Source organism: Chelonia mydas, chromosome 1 (genome assembly GCF_015237465.2).
Source record: "Chelonia mydas isolate rCheMyd1 chromosome 1, rCheMyd1.pri.v2, whole genome shotgun sequence".
In the NCBI taxonomy this organism is placed as follows: Eukaryota; Metazoa; Chordata; order Testudines; family Cheloniidae; genus Chelonia; species Chelonia mydas.
In genome coordinates, this window is record NC_057849.1 from 160,491,192 (window position 1) to 160,511,836 (window position 20,645).

Sequence of the window (20,645 nt, forward strand, 5' to 3'; positions counted from 1 at the left end):
AGCTTTTGCTTAACTGTAGTAGTTTAAAAAGCTCAGTGCTTTGTGGTCTCGCAATCCTGTGTGACAGAAGCAACCCATAGTGGCTAGAGAGTCATATGTGGTTTGTTTACAGCTGTAATAAATTGATGTTAAAATACAAATATAAGCAGTGCAGTATGCTATCTGTTTATCATTAAAATACAAGTTGTGTTCTGAACTGATTCTTATACATAACCTTCACAATATCATATGACAATTCTTAGCCTTTGGAATACTAAGAAAGATTATGTTAGCCAAAAATGTTGCCTAATATATGTATAATTGGCCTCCATATATAACAACCATCATTTCACTAGTAATTGTCATTTTATTCATGCAGCCTGTTTATTTCATTAACTTCTATTCTTTCAGAGTATTTACTCAGAATAACTCCACCTAGAGATTTTCACCGTACAGTGGATTCAAATTATATTTCTCTGTTCATCACGCACGGATCAGTAAAATGGAAGATGATAAACTGAATTAACCAAAAGATTAAAACATTCTTACTGCTGCCTTAACCCTAACAGACATGTAATATACAACATTTAAGTTCAACTTTATCAATTATCTCCATCACAGTATTTACCACATCCACTCCAGTCTTATATGACCCCTTGTTACAGCTTATTTTAACATAAAGCCTGGCTTCAAGCTATTTAAAATGCTTTATTATTACTCTTGGTTTAGTAATACATTTCTTTTCAACATGGATAATGCCAGCTAAATGGTGCAGGGTTATAAGGATGAAATATTTCCTCTGTCTTCTATTAAACATGGAAATTTTGTGTTTCCATTTTCATTTGTGTTTCTATTTCATTTCCATTTCAACTGACTAAATCAGATTAAGAAAGGACCACTAATGAGTGAAATTCAGCTCAGTTTACTAATGAATCTTAAAACTAAAGTGCCTCTCAACCACCTGACTAAAGCTGAAGAATCCTACTTGGTCTAAAAAACAATCAAATTCTGTAGATGTGTGTATTTTACGTGATGTAATATGTACAAATATGCAGATGTTACATCACTGAAATTATTCTCCTTATGTATTCAATGTCTATAAAAAGGTTATCCACCACTAATATATCCCATATGTAATAAACACAGCAAACTGTATTTTAAAAATCCCCACTTGCCTTTTTAATTGCTCCTAAAAATATAACGAAATAGATCAGAAGTAATTTAGACTCGAGATAATTTAGCACAGGGGAAATTTGTACAGTAAACAGTCCACTGCAATGATTTAATACCACAAGTGGCAGAATTAAAAAAAAAATACACAAAACGTGTTCTTGTTGAATGATAAGGTTTTTAAAAGCTTTTTTATCAAATGCTGGACCCTGTAATTCCTTAATAAGTATATTTAGTAATCCATGTATCCTTCATTCACTTTGTTATGTAAGGACATATTTTATATTTGCCACTAAAGGTTCTGTTAAGATACTGTGTTGTAAACAAATTTCGAACAACCATTAAGATCCTACCCTGTTAGTTCTGGGGGGAAATACTAAAATTGCATCACCTCTATATCCTGCAAAAAAAATGGAAGCTATAGAGAGACGAAAAGCCATTCTAAAATGAAACTGTTGTTCTCTTGTATTGAAAGAGACTAGAAAGAATTGCGTCTGTCTGATGGATAAGAAACTTTTCGTTAGGGAACGGGAGATACCGCTCAGGACGCGTTCTAAATGTGGTGGTCGTGTGTGTGCAAGGCTGGGAGAGTATGCAGCTTCTGCCGGTAACGTGCCTTCCAATAACGTTTAGTTCCCAGGAAAGGGGAAATTGCAGCTTCTGGGAGGCACCCTGCATTATACAAGAAGCGGGATCCTGGAAATATGAAATGTGAAAACGCTCCTTCGTGCAACAACGGAGCAATTTTAAAACAAATGTCTAGTGAATTTGCAAGATCACAGGCTGTGCTCATCTCTGTTGAATTAAATACCCATCGGAAGCCTTCTGCAGAGGGTTATTGACTAACCAAATAGGCGGCATATTAGGAATTAAATCCCCCCCATGAACATGCTAATGAAGGGCAAGAATTTCCCGCCTCTGGGAGAATTACACAGCGAAATAATCCGCGTTCGCTTCATTCTGGGTAAACAAGATCTGGTGCAACTTTAGTGCTTTTCCTTTTGTTAAAAAAAAAATTATTCCTATCACCAGCTTTGTGAAGCTCCGCGCCCGGGCTCCGGCTGTGTTTGAATGGGAAGCGTTAGCCACGTTGAACTTTTCCCGCTTGTGTAATGAACAGAAGGGCGCTGGAGCCGGCCGACGGCTGGCTATGGAGCCGGCGGGGTGGGGAGTGTGTAATGTGCCCCCTTCCGTGACTTGGGGGGCACACGCCATCCTAACACAGCTGTTTTCAAGCGGGGAACTGCTGCCTTGCGCTGCGCTCCTCGTGCACCCCAGGCTTGGCCGGCGCAGGGAACGCAGCGCGCAACGAGATCTCCCTGCTCCAGCTGGCCGCAGGGGACACGACTCAGGAGGGTTGTGACCGCGGCTAAACACGCCTAACACGGCTGTTCCCCTTACTGCCACGTCTTCTCCCCCGCAGGGCGGGCGCTGCCAGGGTACGCAGGCGTCCTGCGAGTTGAACCCCGAGTTGTGTGGCTCGGGGATCAGGCAGTTCTGCGCCCGCCACCCTACCCGATCCCTCCCCTGCTTCCCGGCTTGTTAGGTCTGGAGGGGGGAGCTGGTGAACCCCTCCCAGCAGCGGGCCCCACCCTGGCTGGCTGAGCCGCCCGCGGCGAGGATCGCTCTTTACCAGTTAGGACCCGCTCAGTGTTGCCACACGTGCTGATGTAACCTGGGGCGGGGGGGGGGGGGCAGCATTTCGCCCAGAGCCTGGCTCAGCGAGCGCTAGATACTTGACAGCGTTCATCACCCGGACTCCTTGATTCTGCCCGGGATCTGCTCTCGGGCAGCCTTGCTGGGGGATACTGTTGGGGTGTGTGTGTGTGTGTGTGTCTCGGGCAGCCTCTGTGCGTGTGTGTGTGTGTGTAGCCCGTGCGAAGCTGTGCAGAAAGATCGGGCCTAGCGCCGGCGTGTTTTGCCCCCCAGCGGGCTGAGCGATGCGGCTCCCCGCACGTGCGGAGCCAGCTTGCCCTATTGCTCGGGGCAAAGGACAGCCGGGCTCGTTCCCCCACCCGCGCCCTGCGGCTTCGCCCGGCTTTGCCGGAGAGTGCCGAGGAAAAAAGGCTGTTGGCCCCCTCTACTGGCCGCTCCGCGTTGCTGCAGGGGATGGCGCGTGGGGGCGGTGCAGCGCCACTTCCTTCCCCGGAGTTTATTTGCTGTTTTGCTTTTGCATTAGGGGTTTGGCTTGGTGGGGTTTTTTTTTTTCTTCCCCCGATTGAGCAATAAACCGTAGGCAGCTCAGAGACTCCAGGAACAGGCCTTCAGCTTGCTTCCTCTTTGCTGTTAAAGGCAGGGCCTGTTACCACAGTACAGCAATGGTTTTTAGCAATGGTTCTTATTAACTACCGTGCCTGCTCCCCCACTTCCCCTCAGTCATTGGGGGAGCAGCTGTTGTTGCTTCTCCTCATCCCTGTTCTGAACTGCTGCCCCCTCTCCCCCTGCACCATACCCCATATACCCCTGTATGGGACTAACTGCTGGGCCCTCCCTGGCTGCTGAGGCCAGGACTGGGATGGAGTGTAAGGAAATAGCCCTTGATGTGACACAGAGAGAGAAGGGGGGAAGGAGCAGCTTCAGTCTCCTGCAAGAGGGGGAAGCAGGAAGGAAGGAGAGGACAACTTTGTGGCCTCTGGGCCCCTGGGGCATCTCCTGGGAAGGATAAGGAGGCAGAGACAGGGTTGTTATCTCAAAGGAGTGCTGGCTCTGGCATGGCCCAGAGATGTAATTTCATTAAATCATTAGCACAGTTTTAGGTCTTGGCTTGTTTAAATGCTGCTGATGGCAAGGAGAGTATGGGCCAAACAGTGTCTGCCGAGTGGCTATGTTAGATCATGTTGGCCTTGTCTATACTTGCCATTTTCCCCACAAAATGTCACATCTGTGCTACCACTAATTCAGCTCCCCCAGCCCTATCAGCAGGAGGAGCACTAGTGTGGAAAAAGCACCAGCAGAAGCCAGCCTTGGTAACCCCTGTTTTATCTAGCTCGCAAGGGTGTGAAATTTCAGGGAGGCAAGGCTAGCCAGGACATAGCCATGAGAGAGGGCAGCTGCGGCTGGGCCCAGAGCAGCTTTGCAGCACCCTCTGCCAGGAGTGATTCCTCTTTGGCAAAGGGCAACAGCTTAAAAAAATCAGAAGAAAAACCAAACTAAACCCATGCCATCAATGTCCACAGTGAAATGCTACAAACATAAATCCCACTACTTCCATTTTGACCATGGGCAGTCTAACAACCTGGCTTACCCTCCTGTCCTGAAATAAGCAGGACTTGTCAAGGAAAATACCCTGGATGCAGGGTGGCCAAAGCTGTGCTCCCTGTTTGAAAACTGGAGAACTGTGTTTTAGAAGGTTTCAGAGTAACAGCCGTGTTAGTCTGTATTCGCAAAAAGAAAAGGAGTACTTGTGGCACCTTAGAGACTAACCAATTTATTTGAGCATAAGCTTTCGTGAGCTACAGATCCGATGAAGTGAGCTGTAGCTCACGAAAGCTTATGCTCAAATAAATTGGTTAGTCTCTAAGGTGCCATAAGTACTCCTTTTCTTTTTGTGTTTTAGAAGTGACTGGATCACCGACCCCACCATAGTGGTGCAGGGGGGACTGTATTTTTTGGCTGGGTCTATGACTTGAGCTGTGACTATGGCACTACCAGAGCGGTCATACAGGGGCAGATCCTGAGAGGGAGAGGCCGAAGGGGACTATAATAGTAGTTGTGAGAGGGAGAGTAGGGGCCCCTAGCTGTTGGTAGACCGGAGATGAGTCACTGGGCTCTCAGGGGTGATAGGAGATCCTAAACAGGCCAGGTGAAAGGACAGTTGGAACAAACTCTGCTGTGGTTAAAAAAAAAAAGTGAATGCTTGTGCAAGCTGTAGGTTGCTGGTCCCACAATGTTACTCAAACCTCATTTATCTTGGAACTGTGTAACAGCAGGAGGGCATGGCGGGAACACAGGTAGGAACACAGGCATGGTGGGAACACAGGCATTCGCCCCTGCATTGCCATATCCCCTTTCTGACTCAATATTTTGTGACTGAAATAGCATGATTTGTGCCTTTTTAAAATGTGATTTGCAGGCGTATCTATGGTGGCCATTTACCAAAGACTGCAATTGTCCTGGCCTCCCCTGTGGAAGAGATTCTAGAGAGACAAGGTTCAGAGTAGCAGCTGTGTTAGTCTGTATTCGCAAAAAGAAAAGGAGTACTTGTGGCACCTTAGAGACTAGCCAATTTATTTGAGCATAAGCTTTCGTGTAGCTCACGAAAGCTTATGCTCAAATAAATTGGTTAGTCTCTAAGGTGCCACAAGTCCTTTTCTTAGAGAGACAAGGTAGGTGAGGTAATAGCTTTTATGGGACCAGCTTCTGTTGGTGAGCAAGACATGCTTTCCAGCTACACAGGGCTCTTCTTCAGGTCTGGATTCTATGCAGGCACTGTGCATATGTTACAAGCCCAGGAGTATGGAGGACATAGAAATTGTGTAAACCTGAAAGCACCCTAGCGGGAGGGAGGAAGAAGTGACAGATTAAACTGGGGGAGGCGGGATAGCCTTGCAAAATTGTGTTTGTCCAGACTGTGTGTTTTGGGGCGAGTGCAAATATAATTACACATTTCAATATAGTCAGTCATCCTGATAAAGTTCAAGTGATTATATTTGGTGCCTGGGAGAGTAATTTTTCAAAGCAAGGCTGATTAAGTACAGTTAACCCTGCCCTAAGCGACATCCCAGGGACCCACCTATCAATTGCCTAGTAGAGGTGGTCTTTAAATGTAATTCAGACAAAACTGCAGTGAAGCCCGAGGGGGAGGAGGAGATTCTGAAGGGCTGGCTTAGGCTAGGGGGTTGCTTGACAGTTGCCATTCTCGGTGCTGGTGTCACTGCATATAATATCCTGTAGCAAGCCACAGGCAGGGAGCTGAGTGCATTATGCACAGGGCTGCTGCCGCTGCCCCCGCAGTCGGTGTTTGCGGTGGGGGTCTGAGGAGCACCAGCAGCCGCACATGGTCTCTGCCTCTGTGTGTGTGTTGTGGCGGCCGCGGCATCCCATTGACACTTGGGCTCTTTACAGTAGCTCCGGCGGCAGCGCCCGGGCCAATTCCAGGAGCCCCCGGACTGGAGCCGCGCCCGGGCTGATACCGGAAAGGGATCTGATTGGCCGGCGTCCTCCCCATATGCAAAAGAGCTAAGGGAATGACATTCCTCCGCACTCTTACAGTAAAAGCAAATTCATTTCCAGTCAATCTCCATTCATAGAGCCAGAAGGGCGCAAGGGAGGAGGGAGGACCAGGCTTTCCAGATCAGCATGAGCAAACAAACAGCTCCTCACAGAAGGTCATAAAGCTGTGTAGCCTGTGTTCAGTAGGCAGCCAGGAGGAAGCTTTCCCTTCGAGTCCTGTGGACACGTGAAGACTTTCAAGATCTCCCCGCTTTGGAAATGGGCTTTTTTTCTGAGCTATCTTCTGGGCTGGATATTTTAACTTCTGCCGCGTCTGTGAACTTCTGTCGTTGTTCTGTGTGAGCGAGGGCTACAGCTCCCCTCTCTTTCTGGAAGGGACGCTCGCAGTCCTTTGCAAGCAGAGATTAGTGTTTGCTTGCCAGCTTTCGGTATCGATCTCGTTGAGTTGAGGCGAAAAGAGAAAAAGCGTGTCTCCGAAAGCGCAGTTCCACCTGCTGTGGTTAAAATATTGTCAAGCAGCTGGCTGCTGCGGCCGAATTAGAGGAAGATTGTCTCAGAGATTGCCAAAAAAAAAAAAAAAAAAAAAAGTTGTCTGACTCACCAAACTGCTGCAGATTGTTGGTTGACTTCTGAAGAGAGAGTGTGTGTGTATGTGAGAGAGAGAGAGAGCGCGAGCTGTTGCACACCCCAAACCACAGAGAGAACCCACAATTTAACCAACATCCCCAAACCCACGTTTTCATGTGTGGACTTTTTAGCCTCAGAGCTTGAGATCGGCTGCGACCTTTCCAAGACTTTATGAGAGACTCTGTACCAAAGGCATTTCTGTCGAGACTGAATTCCATGCACTGAACATTTTTTTTCAAAATTACTGACAGATCATGACACGAGTACTTCTCGAGCAACGCAAGTCAAACTACTGACGCTGATTTTCAAGGCTACTTTAAAAAAAAAAAAAAAAAAACCCTGCAGAGACCATTAATGGATTTCTGTTGTGTTTAAATTCTCTACAGATTATACTGTAAATATTTGATGAAGTACAGTATATGTGTGTCTGTGTATAGATACATTGTTCTAGTCAGCTGACCTTTGAAAATCCTAGCTCGCGCATTGTATTCTTTGAAGACTGAAGCCGATTTTCGCCATTTTAGAGAGCGGCTGTTGTCTATGGATATTGATGTATTTTGTATTCTATTGGGACTTTAGAAAAATCACCTGGAAGAAACTGATAGGGAATTAACTCCTGGGAAGCCCCAGGTTTTGCTTGTGTGTCTGAACGTGTGTCTTAGCTTTCCCTTGCCTACACATTTCCTCGGTGTGCGGGATTTTTGGAGGGAGCTTTGCCTCTGATAACGCTTGTACCAGCCAAAGACTAAATGTGCAGCCTTCACAGTAAACCCCCGTGCGGAAGATTGTTTCGATTACTGGATTAACTCTTCTGTTTCGCAGGCCCAGGAAGCCAAAGAGTTAAAGCTCAGTGTATTCGCTGCCTCAAACTGATCAGCAAAATTAACTTTGGGGCCAGGCATAGAAACCACCCCCCGCCCCCCCCCCGGGTGCTAAGCCTGTACCCGTTTCTCCTGGTCTCCAGAGGGTGATCGCTGAAGAGTTACACTCCTGTCGCTGCTTTGTAAGAACTCTTGGGAGATTTTTCACTCAACAGGCTTGTTGTGATGCGTATCCCCGTAGATACCAGCACCAGCCGCCGCTTCACGCCGCCCTCCACCACTCTGAGCCCGGGGAAGATGAGCGAGGCGCTCCCGCTGGCTGGCCAGGAGAACAGCGGCGCCCTGGTGGGGAAGCTGAGAAGTGCAGACCGCAGCATGGTGGAGGTGCTCGCGGATCACCCCGGGGAGCTGGTCCGCACTGACAGCCCCAACTTCCTCTGCTCCGTGCTCCCAACGCACTGGAGGTGCAACAAGACGCTGCCAATTGCTTTCAAGGTATTTGGCCTTTCGACACTTCTCTGGGGGAGGTATTAAACCGGGGGGAGAGGGAGGATCAGTGGGAGCCGGGTAGGGTGACCATTAGCAAGTGTGAAAAATCAGGACCGGGATGGGGGGTAAGAGGCCTCTATATAAGAAAAAGCCCCAAATATAAGGACTGTCCCTATAAAATCCGGACATCTGGTCACGCTAGAGCCGGGGGTGAATTGGGACAACGTACAAACTCCTCTGCTGTGCACACGGTAAGACCAGAAACGCAGCGTGTATGTCATGTAACTGCTTCCCGGATGGGGGGCTGTTCATCTGGCCCCCTTCGAGCGCGGCTGGCGGAGTTTGGAGGTGTGTTTTACGCGTAGTCCCACCTAAGGAGGCCGGAGTTGCTGTAGGGACCGGCTCTGTGTATCCTGATTCACTGTATTGCCCTTTATGCACCGGTGAGTATAGCGGGCCCTCCTGTTTAACAGTATTTAGCCTACTGATTTGCTAACATGAGTCACTTGGTAGAGCTGGGAGAAGGGGAGCGTGGGGGCAGGACGCTGACTTTGGAGGCTCTCTTTCTAACTGGTCTGTCTCTTCATCTCATTCATAAACATACCATTCAGGAGTGGTTCTATAAAAAGCAAAGAACAAGGAGCTGAGTGTGTCTCGCTACCTTGTGTAACAGGATGCAACACAATCAATCACAGGGTGGATACAAGTATCAATAGCCTAAAATGACCCTTTCTGGACTGTAGTGTGTTTTGTACATAGAAATAACCCACGACAATGGGAACTTTTAAAACATCGGAGTTTGGGGTACTTCTGGATTAATATGTTTGCAAGACCATAAAGTACTACAGGCCACAATGTTCAAAGTCTCGTGTCTAAAGTTTCGCACTTACACTGTGTTGAAGGCGCCTAAATAATGGAAGCTCAGAGGTGCTAAGCCCCCATTTGTGTAGAGTGGCAGGTCCTCATCCCTGTTAGAAGTCAGGTCTTTTTTTATTTTGGTACCTAATTTAGGCAGCGGTTTGTTCTGGGCGGATAGTGAGTTAGAAAATAATCCGTTTGTTGTTAAGTATATCAGTGTTTTTCCAGATTCTTTTTTAACTGAGCCCACCTTTGGCAGATCCATCTATGAAAAGTGCTGGCTTTTCTTCTGCTGGAAGTCACTAAACCTCAAAGGTTCGAAACACTAGCGTAAGGCCGCTTATTGAGGAATGCTCAGTTCGCACGAAAAGGATGCATGATCTTGCGGTTTCATAGACCATCAACTTTCCACCGAGGATGGTGGTTTAAAATTAACCGGAGAGAAGTTTAGAAGCTCTTTTTCTCTTTTGATTTTTTTCGTACTTGGAGTTGCTGTAGTACACTTACCCAGCCTGTCTTAAAACATCTGACCTTTCCCTTAAAACAAAAACAAAGAAACAAAAACCCGCAAGTGTAAAACTTTAGCAGGACCCCATCTGAGACAGATGCTTGTTCTATATGCTGAAATCGACCCCACTTAAGTTTTGTGTCTGCCTCCCTGGATAATCAGTACAATGTGTCTTTACAATCAAGAAGAGTAATGAATGTAGATTACATTTAGAATATAATTGCTGCAGCTTTTCTTGTTTACATGGTCCGATTTCCTCTTATTTGGATTCAAGTATTCAGTCCCCCTTGCCCGCTTTTAAAAAAAAAAGACTTTGGCCTATAAATAATTTCTTTATAATGCTGAACTCCCTGCCGTTGATTTGTATGTTTCCAACCATGAAAAAAAGAAAAGGTTTTAATTGTCTCCAAGGATGAGCCCCTGTCAGGGTGTAGCTCCCCTAAAGCCTTTAATGGCGTCAAATGGTTACATTTAAGATTGGGAGTAGGACAGTCTGAATCAGCCTGTTCCTTTCCACGGGACAGGCTTCTTTCCACCAAATTCACCGCTGCCAAACCAGATCAGAGCAGTATCCATTTGATTATGTGGGGTAATCAGTTGAGCTCTTAAAGCCTTAATACGTATCAGAACAGGGCTTTAGGATAAGTACAAGTGTTTATTTTGCCTACTGAGGGTTTTGTTTAGGAAGAGAGGGGAGAGGCGGGAGAAAGGAAGGTCAAGTCGGAATGATCAATTCCGAAAACCAAATCCCCCTTCACACACTTCCATGAATTTTTCTACCATTCACAGTACACATAAACTGTACACAACTGCAGCGGAGCAGCTGGGACGCTGTAACACCACAACGTTATTGCTTTAAAATAGACTGAACCCCCCGCTCCCCAGGTCCTAGAGAAGCGAAGTTTGGAAACCTGGCTGATACTTTTGAATTCGCTTCTTCTATTTCGATGCGCTCTTGGGCGCAGGCTGCAGAGCAGCTGGGGGCTGCCCAGCGTGGCGCGGTTGAAACCTTTTCATCTTACCCTGTATTGGAAGGCGAAGGAACCAATAATGTGACTAATACCCAACGCCTGGCCCGCTCCGTCTAAACGGGCCCAGTGTTTCCAGCCAGCCACCTTCTCTCGCCTAGCGCCTCTGAAATGTTGCGGTCTGGTCCCAGCTAGAGCGGAGAGCTCAGCTGCTGAAAGGGATCCGTTCCGCGCTCCCGTGTCTGAGCGGCTGGTTGTTAATGGGATGTTTGAATGGAGAGAGCAGCTCTTCTCAGCCAGGTGAATGGCCAGGCTTGGAGGAGGGGAAGGGAGGGTGGATTGACGGGGTAACCGGCCCTCAGCTTCTTTTCTGCTGGGAACTCGCGCGTTATGTTTTAAATGGCTAGCCCCTTGCTGCTTTTGCAAGCAAAGTAGGGGAGTCAAACGCTCAAACCAGACAAGATTATTCCTTTCTAGCATTAAACCACACACCCTCCCAAGGAAAGGAACAGCGTTTCCTGGTGAACCTCTAAACTCCTACGGTTTGACAGGTTTCAGAGGAGCAGCCGTGTTAGTCTGTAGCCGCAAAAAGAAAAGGAGGACTTGTGGCACCTTAGAGTCCACCTGCTTTCTGACTTGCTCTGCAGCTCCGCCCCCCTGCTCACCACCACCCAAAGTCCCCGGCTAGTGGGAACTGCAGGGGAATGAGACCTGGAATATTTGACTGATTATAAAAACAAACACAATCCGATTGTAAAGATTACTGTGTGTTTTCCAAAGGTCCCTTTTGAAAGTATTCCGATCCATCTGAAAATAATCTGTATCCTGCGAGAACTGGGTAACACATAATACCTAGTTACACAGAGTTCGGTTCAAATCATCTATGTACTGCCAAGATCCTATGCTCAAATATAGCAGTGGGATTTGTAGGGTACTTGGTAATATTCATTGTACCAATACAAACCAAGAGATTTCTACAGATTGATATGCCCTCTTTCCCCCTATGCTTACACTCCAAACAATAAAATAAAATAGATTTTTTTAAAAAAAAAACCTCACTTATTGCATATAGTCTTTAGAATCACAATTCCATTTTAAACCAAAAACATCCAGGATTTTCTTTCAAAATAAAGGAAAGTTATAAGGAATTTAAATATTGTAAATTGCAATTATTGATGCAGATTAATAATAAATTGTAATATTGGTTAATTGTTCAACATACTCTTAGGAAATCATCTGAATCCTAATTTAAGAGACCAATTTTGTTTGGCTGATGGACCAAGATTGGGAGGTTTAGGTGTGCTGTGGCATGGGTTTGCTGATATTCTGAAGATATATTTTTAAAACAAAATACTAGATATCTCCAGTCAGCAAGTTCCTACTTATCTGTTTAGTCTGTTTTATAATGTAAATGTTTGTATTTCATCAGTGCCTCTTGTTTATGACTTTTCATTCCAGTTTTTCTTTTTTCTTCTGTGTGTATGCACACATGTTTTATATATTATTTTTATAGTCGTTTCTTCAAATAGCTTATCATAGAAGTTGTCTTTGGTGAATTGTAAATATGGTGAATTTTAAACATATTCTTTTTCAATTTAAGAGCATTATCTCAGTAATTCATGAAGGTTTGTTCTCCACTTAATATACGCGTACATAATTCCTTAAATAATCACACAAATACTCATGTAAAATGGGGTTTTCCTATATGTTTTTCCTTATATCTGAAGTCTTTAATATATGTAGAATAATTATTTTATTACAGGCTTTTTTAAAAAAACTTGGTAAGCACATCAGGTTCATGATTGAGGATTTTGAGAGCCAAATTGCCACACCACACAACAGTCTGGAGAGAGAAAACATTGCATGCCAAGAACAGGAGGATTTGAAATACATAATGCTGATTATACAGCATTTTTGTTGTGTACAGATGAGAACAAAAAACAAACACATGGGCTGCTGAAGAGGGTTGGGGAAGAGGAAGTAGAAATACATGCACAAAGAGGGAATTTCGACACAATGAGCACAACTCTATATGTGGAATCAAGAATAAGGGTTATAGACTATTTAGAACACATCAGAGAACATTAAGGTGCAAAGTGTAGCATATGTAAGTGAAAGGGAGATCAGAGACTTCTGAATTATTATGAGTAAGAAATAAGTATAATAAAGGGAATAGGTAAAGGAGCTATGGACCTGTTCAGAAATATCAGAGTGATGTAAGAGTAACAAATAAACTGAGTTGTGAAAAGTAATGAGACATTTTAACTACATGAACATGAACTAGAAAATGCTAAGAGGAAGGGAAAAAATCAAGCAGTACCTCTGAGGACGTGAAGCAGGACTACTTACTTCCTCTTAAAATCTATAAAAGAGGAAACTAAAAAGAGCTAGATTTTATTATAATCATTATTTTATTTTATTATTTCACCAGTGTAAAACTTGTCTAAGTGAGGTCAGAACTGGGTCTTGCACAAGAGTTTAAGATGAAATTAAATACTAAAATGGTTAATGAACATGAGCACCGTGACACAGTTGAGAGAAATCAGAAAAGTTGAGGCTAGAAATCTAAATGTCATATAGCACATTGTGTCAGAAATGTAACATCACGTATGTTCCCAAATATTAGGTGATTTTTATAGATATTGGCACTGCTGAAACACAATGGAAACATTAGTGACAGAGCTTAAGCCTTTGATTTAAATATTTCGGGTTTTATCAGTTCACATTACAATTTTAACAAAGTTTGGGGACAGTTCTAATTTCATTAACTTGCTTTCTCGTTTCTAAAAGGAAAAAAGAAATGGTTTTGTGAACAGTGATCAAGTGTATATTTTGGGCCTGATTTCCCACAGTTTTGCACTGGTGTATCAGCATTAAAATCAATGACATTACATGACACAAAACTGGATAGACACTCTGCAGAATCAATTCTGTTATGTCCAAGAGACAATAGGCCTGGTTTTGTTCTTGCACTAATTTTATACCAGTGTAATTCTATTGATTTTGATGGAGTTATTCCCTGACCTGCACTGATGCAAATGAGATCAGAATCAGGTCCTGTTGTTTTGATTTATTTATGCATTGGTAAATATAAATGTATGCATGTTATGTGTATTGTACATATTTAGGTGCAATTAGGTAGTTTAGACATATATAGATACAGATATTTTTATCTGGCTCTGTAAGCTACATTTGGAAATATATCCTATTCACTCCAAGTAGCCTTTTAATTTATATAATTTGTTGCTTTTCCCCTTTTCATCAGGTTATTTACTGATACATTTCACTTACGAAGACTGAGGATTCTTCTATTTAATCTTTCAGGTAGTGGCCTTAGGCGATGTTCCTGATGGGACACTTGTCACAGTAATGGCTGGAAATGATGAAAACTACTCTGCAGAGCTCAGAAATGCTACAGCTGCCATGAAAAACCAAGTAGCAAGGTTCAATGACCTCAGATTTGTGGGTAGAAGTGGAAGAGGTACGTATTTGCTCACAGCTATATTTTGACTGTTTACTACTTGAATCAAGTTTCAATTACTTAGGGACAATTTGAACACAAAATATGTCCAGCTTCAGCACGGGAGAATCCTGCAAGATCTGGCTTGTGCAGACTCTCGCAGTACAGAAAATGAGCACACATTTTTAGTGTTTTACACAAGCCAATCCTCATTATGATTTACACTTCCTAACAGTGTTCTTATTTAAAAGCATATCCAAAAGACAATCCTGATTGTGCCCTTAGTTACATCGGTGCAAGCTCATTAGCTTCACTGAAATCAACGTGATTTCATCGATGTAACTAAGGGCTGAACAGAGCACCTACTTCCGATTAAATTAATTTGTGAACAGGGCCCAACTTCAGCTGATGTAAATCAACATGACTCTAACGTCCAAAACTATGGTTGATAACTCCACTCCTAAGGGACAATGAAACTTTCTACGGTAAGGATAAAGATTGTCTGTGCAGGAGTCAGTGTTCTGGGGGGAGGGAAGGGCCGGGTCCTTCCCCTCAGGCTATGGAATGAACTCCCTCAGGAGCTCAGGACCATTCCAGACCTCCCCATCTTCTGCTCCAAGTGCAACGTGTGCGTCCTTGACCTTGCTTTCTCTAACTTTAACCATATAGCAACGTGTGTGTATATGCATGTATGTGGGGGGGGGGGATCTATATAGGTTTTATTTTTTATATTTTACATATAAATTCCACCACAAAACACCCCACTGCACACACTTCTCCCCCTGGGGAGAGGAGGAGAGAACAAACACATGGCAGATGTTAGTCACATTGCTTAATGTAGGGCACTGAAATACTGCAGTGATGAGCATGGTATAAGAACTTGAAAAGACTAGAATGGAAGACTTCAGTGGCTGAGGATCTGGCCCTCTGTATCTCTTTTAATTTCAAGTAAGAATAAAAAGGCATCATTGCTATATGCAACAACTGAGATTTTAAAATGACATAGAATATAATTCCACCCCAAAAGATGCTAAAATCCAAAAATTATAGTACTAGCACACACACAGTTCATTAATTAACACGTTAACTGATGATACTGGCCTGATTCAATGGGAAAGACTCCCATTGACTTCTATGGGCTTTAGTTCAAGCCCGTAATCATAGAAAACACAAATTGTAAACAGCCATGTTTATATTACAAGATAATTTTTTTAACTCATCTTACACTGCTCTCCTTACTCATGTAATTAGTCCCATGGACTGTTCATGTGAATAGGGTCTGTTTGCCAGAGTAAGGATTGCTGGATCAGGCCCATAGCAGAAAAGCTGATGAAAATCTGAAAATACAGCCTTCCAGTTTTAGGGTAAGGTGCTAAAAAGTACTTCATATTCAGTATGCTTTCATAAAGTGCTTACAAATATATTGTTCTTCTCTTAAGTTATTATCGTCAAGTGAAGTCAAAACATAAGGTTTGGCTGACTAAATACAATATTGTCAGTTTAGGTTAGTTCAATGTTGTAAAATTTATAAACCAAAATTGACGTTATCTGGTGCATTCAAGTAGGTTGGTTTTACTAGTTGTTTTGCGATCTGTTGTCTCTTTGGAACCAGACAGATCCCTTTATGGCTTATTGTTCTTCCTCACCCCCATTTTTATTCTTCTGTGTACTCTCGAGTGACCTAGTCTCCTCTTGACGTGTGTGTGCATAACTCCTATAAACATGAATGGTGTTATAAGCATACTTCAGGAGGATTGCATAGCTGGCCCATTCCTGTTCCTTGCAAAGCTGCATATTACAATGGGAGTGAGATCAGCCTTTTGACTGTGTAAGTTACGCTGATTATAGACAGCAGAATTTATTTGCTTTTGAAATTAAACTCGTATTGTGTACAATTTTTTTTCTAATATAAAATCCGTGTGCAATTTGAGACCGCCATACCCCCTGGAACAGATTTAAAGATGAGTCATAAATTCAGAAAGCAAATACATTGTATGTGTAAAATATCCAACCAGGCCTGAAATGTCTTGTAGCTTCATTAGCCTGCCGTCATTCAAACCTGGTTGTTTGGGTTAGCTTCAGAATCCAATTGGTGGGGGGGTGAACTGCAGTTGAAAATGTAGCATAGTAATGCTAAGGAAGGATAATAATAGGGTAATGCAGGGATAATTATATCCATTTACTGAAAACAGAAGAGATGCTGTAATGTATAAAAGTATCAGTCATTAAACATGTTCATTTGTTATATTAAAGGTTCCACCTTTTCAGTAAATGGTATTTGCATTATGATTCAGAGATGAGTGTTTAGAAAACATTTTGAAGATTCAAATGAATAGCTGGCAAAGTGGTTGAGAAGCTAATAAAAATAGACTTGCAGTTTGGTTCCTGGCCATGCTAATGAAGCTAGAAATCACAACTGTGGTCTGTGTGATTTTTCAAGGTCAAAATTTGATAGCTGAGGGAGAATACTAATTGTCCAAAAGGTTGTAGGGAAGATTTTTGTAACCATTTACTTTGCTAATACCTTTTGCTTGCTAATAACAATGATCGTTTATATACAATTAGAAGTTTTATTTTAAAAAATCCTGTGCTTGCTGTGATACCTTAAATAAAAAAAGTTATATGGGGACCTTGAATGCTACTAGTCAGTCTTGGAGGTTTAATCTCATAAACTCCATTAGCTATTCATATTTTGAGTGAATGACTAATATATGTTTTTGTTTACTCGTATAACACTGAACTGTTTTCCAAAGGTGTGGCTTGTTTGCATTTGGGTGCATGATTTCTGATGTTATGTTCTGTTGTTTTTGCATAAAGCCTAAATTATAAGGTAGCTGCTGCATCAAAGGGCATTGCTTCTTTTGATTCTTCAGTATAGGAAAATCAAGTGAAACTCTGTTTGCTGTGTAATATTTGAGCTGGGGTAAATTCAGCTCCCAACAGTGATAATGTGATGTCAATTATACATGAACAGTCATTGGAAGTCTGAGTCAGGTATGGTCATTGTGGATACCATTTGTGTGGTTTGAATTACTTGAAATCAGTACTCTGATGTAACAAAGAAGGGCTTTACACTGTGACAATTCAAGTTCATGCCTCACTTTCTCTTATGATGTGTCAGTTATCGGCAGTGTAAACATCACCATTAAAAACCTCACAGAAATGTTGACAATCCACATCTCATTTTCAGAGGATAGAAAATAATCATTCTCACTAATTTTAACACTTACCCTTAATTCTGACCCTCAGCAGTGCTGTAAAAGGAATGTGAGCCATTAACTATATATATAGGTAACTATAGCTATTGTTTCATGTGTCCTTGTTTAAAACCACAGGTCAGATTCTCAGCTATGTAAATTGACAATGCTCCATTGACTTTAATGGAATTACACTAGTTTATACCACTTGAGGATCTGGGCCTGTGTGCACACTGATGCACAAGTGTGTGCCAAATAGTGGCTGAAAGTTAATCAAATAACTGAGTTACATTTTGATGTTCATTTTACATTTAATTGTGAAGCAACAGGCCTGTATTGCTCTTGCTGGGCATGCAGTGTGATGTTCATTATTTAAAAAAAAACACTTGATTTTCTCGATACCAACACAGGAAGGTGAGAGTATCACAGATCTTCAGAAACACCAGGATGTTGTATTTAGGAGACTTGGCTTGCCCTCCAGTACAAAGCAGTTTGCATTGGAATTGGCTGATGTCCAGGATTACTATTCCTCACCCTCAGTTCAGAATGCCACTGGGAAAACCTGCCTGTCTGGCTTGTAGGTCTTAGTAAGTAATTTCTAAAAGAAAAATGTAGTTTAAGGCTTAAGAAACTCTAAGTGCTTCTGCCTGACAAGCTGGTAAACATCTTTCTTTATTTTTTTCTCCCAAATTTTCCCTTCACTCATCCATTTTTCAAATGTAATTATTCTGTACCCATGCAAAATAGGTAGCTTTCTTAATATAGCTTACTATGATGAAATAAAGCTAACATGAAAAGCCAAATACCACACAGGAAGTTCATTGGCTAAAATGAAATAGAAATAGTTAATTTAGAGAGGGAAAGGTTCAGGGTCTAGTGGCCACTACATTGTTTCCACATGGAATCATTTATCCAAATACTGTCTGCTTTGTAGATGGCAATATTTTTTTTCATGTTTTCTGGAGAAAACTACTTTGAATGGATTAATATATTAGTGATTGATGTGAGTGTATCTTGGTTTACCTGCAGAAGCTGTCAATCTTACTTCTAAACATTTTGCTGGCATTCAATGGTTATTATAACTAGTTTTATTGCAAGATCTTTTTAAATTGTATTTTTTTAAAGAAATAAAAATGAAATTTAAAAATTCAGCAACTGGTAGGGTCAGAACCACATGAATAATTTGGCAGATAAGAATATGCCATTTTTCATTTCTATGAAACATAAGAAAATGTAAGTCTGTGGCACTGGTTTTCACTTCACTAGCCTATATGAGAACACTCAGAGGATATTACAAGACATAATCAGAAATATTCGTTCCAGGTCTCTTTCTTCAAGACATAAATTTGAGGAAGAAAGCTCAGTTTAAACTGGATGTAGATGACAGAAATATGCTAACAAGTTACTGGGCCAGATTCTGAGTTCATTTGGTTTTTACTGGCCTTCTAATGGCAGAATTTGACTCATTCTGTGTAGCTTCATTTTCTGACATATTATTGAAGGACATTTTTGTTAACCTTTGCTTTTACTAAAAATTAAACTCATTTAAAATTATAACAGTATTCAGAGTGCAGACTGGTACTCCATTCAACAGAGTATAAAAAGGAGTACAGCTTGTCTTAAGCGATTACCTGGGGCCTGATCCAAACTCGTTGACATTGATGGAAGGACTCCCATTGACTTCAGTCGGTTTTGTATCAGACCCTTGGATAACAATTAATTGGGGTTTTAAAATAAAATACTGTGGGGAGGGGAGTCTCTTGAAATAGGAGGTTGCCTAAAAAGGATGGCCTCTTATATAGATTTCACTGTATTAGAATTGATCAGACGGAAAGAGAAGAAAAGTAACAACAGTGTATTTGAAAAAGAAAAGTTGCAATGGATGTAGTCTAAAAATAACACTGTTGTATAACATACGATATTGTGATAAACAGCAAGATAGACAGATAGAGGTGATGGTCCAGAGGTTTGAGAATAGGATACAAAGCCAGCATTGTCTGTTGCCTGTGTTGTTCATATTCTGTGTATTGATAAAGGACTTCTGTTTCTGGGTTGTCAAGTTAGTATCATCCTCAATCACTAACTTTCCTAAGTTTCCTAAACCACTGAATGCATCCAATGAAGTGAGCTGTAGCTCACGAAAGCTTATGCTCAAATAAATTGGTTAGTCTCTAAGGTGCCACAAGTACTCCTTTTCTTTTTGCGAATACAGACTAACACGGCTGCTACTCTGAAACCTTTCCTAAGGGTGAAATTCATCCCTGCATGGAGGACCAGCACACCACTGATGCTACACAATGGGATTCTGCGGGGGGAAAGTTGTGATTGGAGGAAGCTGTGTTTCCCTATGTGCTGTGGAAGGTGGTGCTGGAGGGTAGCTTGGGGACGAGCCTTGGGATATTTTGAGTATGCCAATCCAGTGTCCCTAAGATTTGTTGCAATTGGTGAAGGGGCAGTGGTCACTACTCTAGCCCATAGGTTGTGGTCTGGGTTAGAGGGGATACATTTTGCCTCCTACTATTTGCATATTTCACCTGCATAAAATTTGATGATTCACGCTTTGTATGAGTAAAGTGAATATCACCCTGAGAGAGAGAGAGAGAGAGAGGTGTTTTTTCACAAGGCGGTGTGCAGCTGTTTGTTAATATTATTGTAAAATGTTTGTTTTTCAATTGGTAAAAACATTTTGTCTGGTTTTCTTTTTCTGTTTGTTTATTTGTAGAGAGCTACTCAAAAGTCATTGATCTTTTAGGACTGGGAAAGTAAAAGTTGTTAGTAAAGAAATTATTAGAAAGCAGGAGTCTGTAGGATAGGGACTGTCTTTAACTTTGTACGGCATCTAGCATGTTCTTAGTGCTTAACAAATGAGTATTATGAATGATACTATGCCAGGTGAGTAAGATATGTAAGCACAGAGACGAAATACAATAGCAACAAGTTTCAGCTCATCATTTCAGGTAGGGTAGGAAATATTCCTTTAGATTTATTTGTAAAATTAAGTGTCAGGGCAAAATCTGACATGAAAACTCTCTGCATTTATATAATGTATCATAGATCTTGCAGATCAAATAGTGGTGATCCATCAGTGTGGGGAAAAATATGCGAATTATATTCATTAATAACACAGTCCTTTAGACAAAGTCACTTTCCTGGTGCAAGCTTTCCTTGGAAACTTGGTGGGGAGAGTGGAGAAGAATTCTTTATAAAACTGTACAGCCAAAACAGACTTGTGTTTACAGTTATATACTCAATGCAGACATTTTTGTATGAATTGCTGATTGTTAAGGAAGTATAGGATACAGTTCAGTGAGGATATTTGAATTGAAAACATCATGTGGTCTGGAGGGTTCAGCATGACTCCTGCTATCTTTGCCAGCTCACAGACATTCGTTGGGT

The 20,645-nt window shown here is 42.3% G+C and overlaps 1 protein-coding gene across 4 annotated transcripts in view; it reads left to right on the forward strand.

Moving 5' to 3' along the window:
* RUNX1 (RUNX family transcription factor 1) overlaps positions 1 to 20,645 on the forward strand; it is a 207,851-nt gene that overhangs the window by 105,097 nt on the left and 82,109 nt on the right. For all 4 annotated transcript variants that reach the window (XM_037904376.2, XM_037904401.2, XM_037904395.2 and 1 more), the window contains exons 3-4: positions 8,011 to 8,264; positions 13,917 to 14,073. In XM_037904376.2, the coding sequence (XP_037760304.1) occupies positions 8,011 to 8,264; positions 13,917 to 14,073 (411 nt within the window). The remainder of the gene's footprint in view (positions 1 to 8,010; positions 8,265 to 13,916; positions 14,074 to 20,645) is intronic.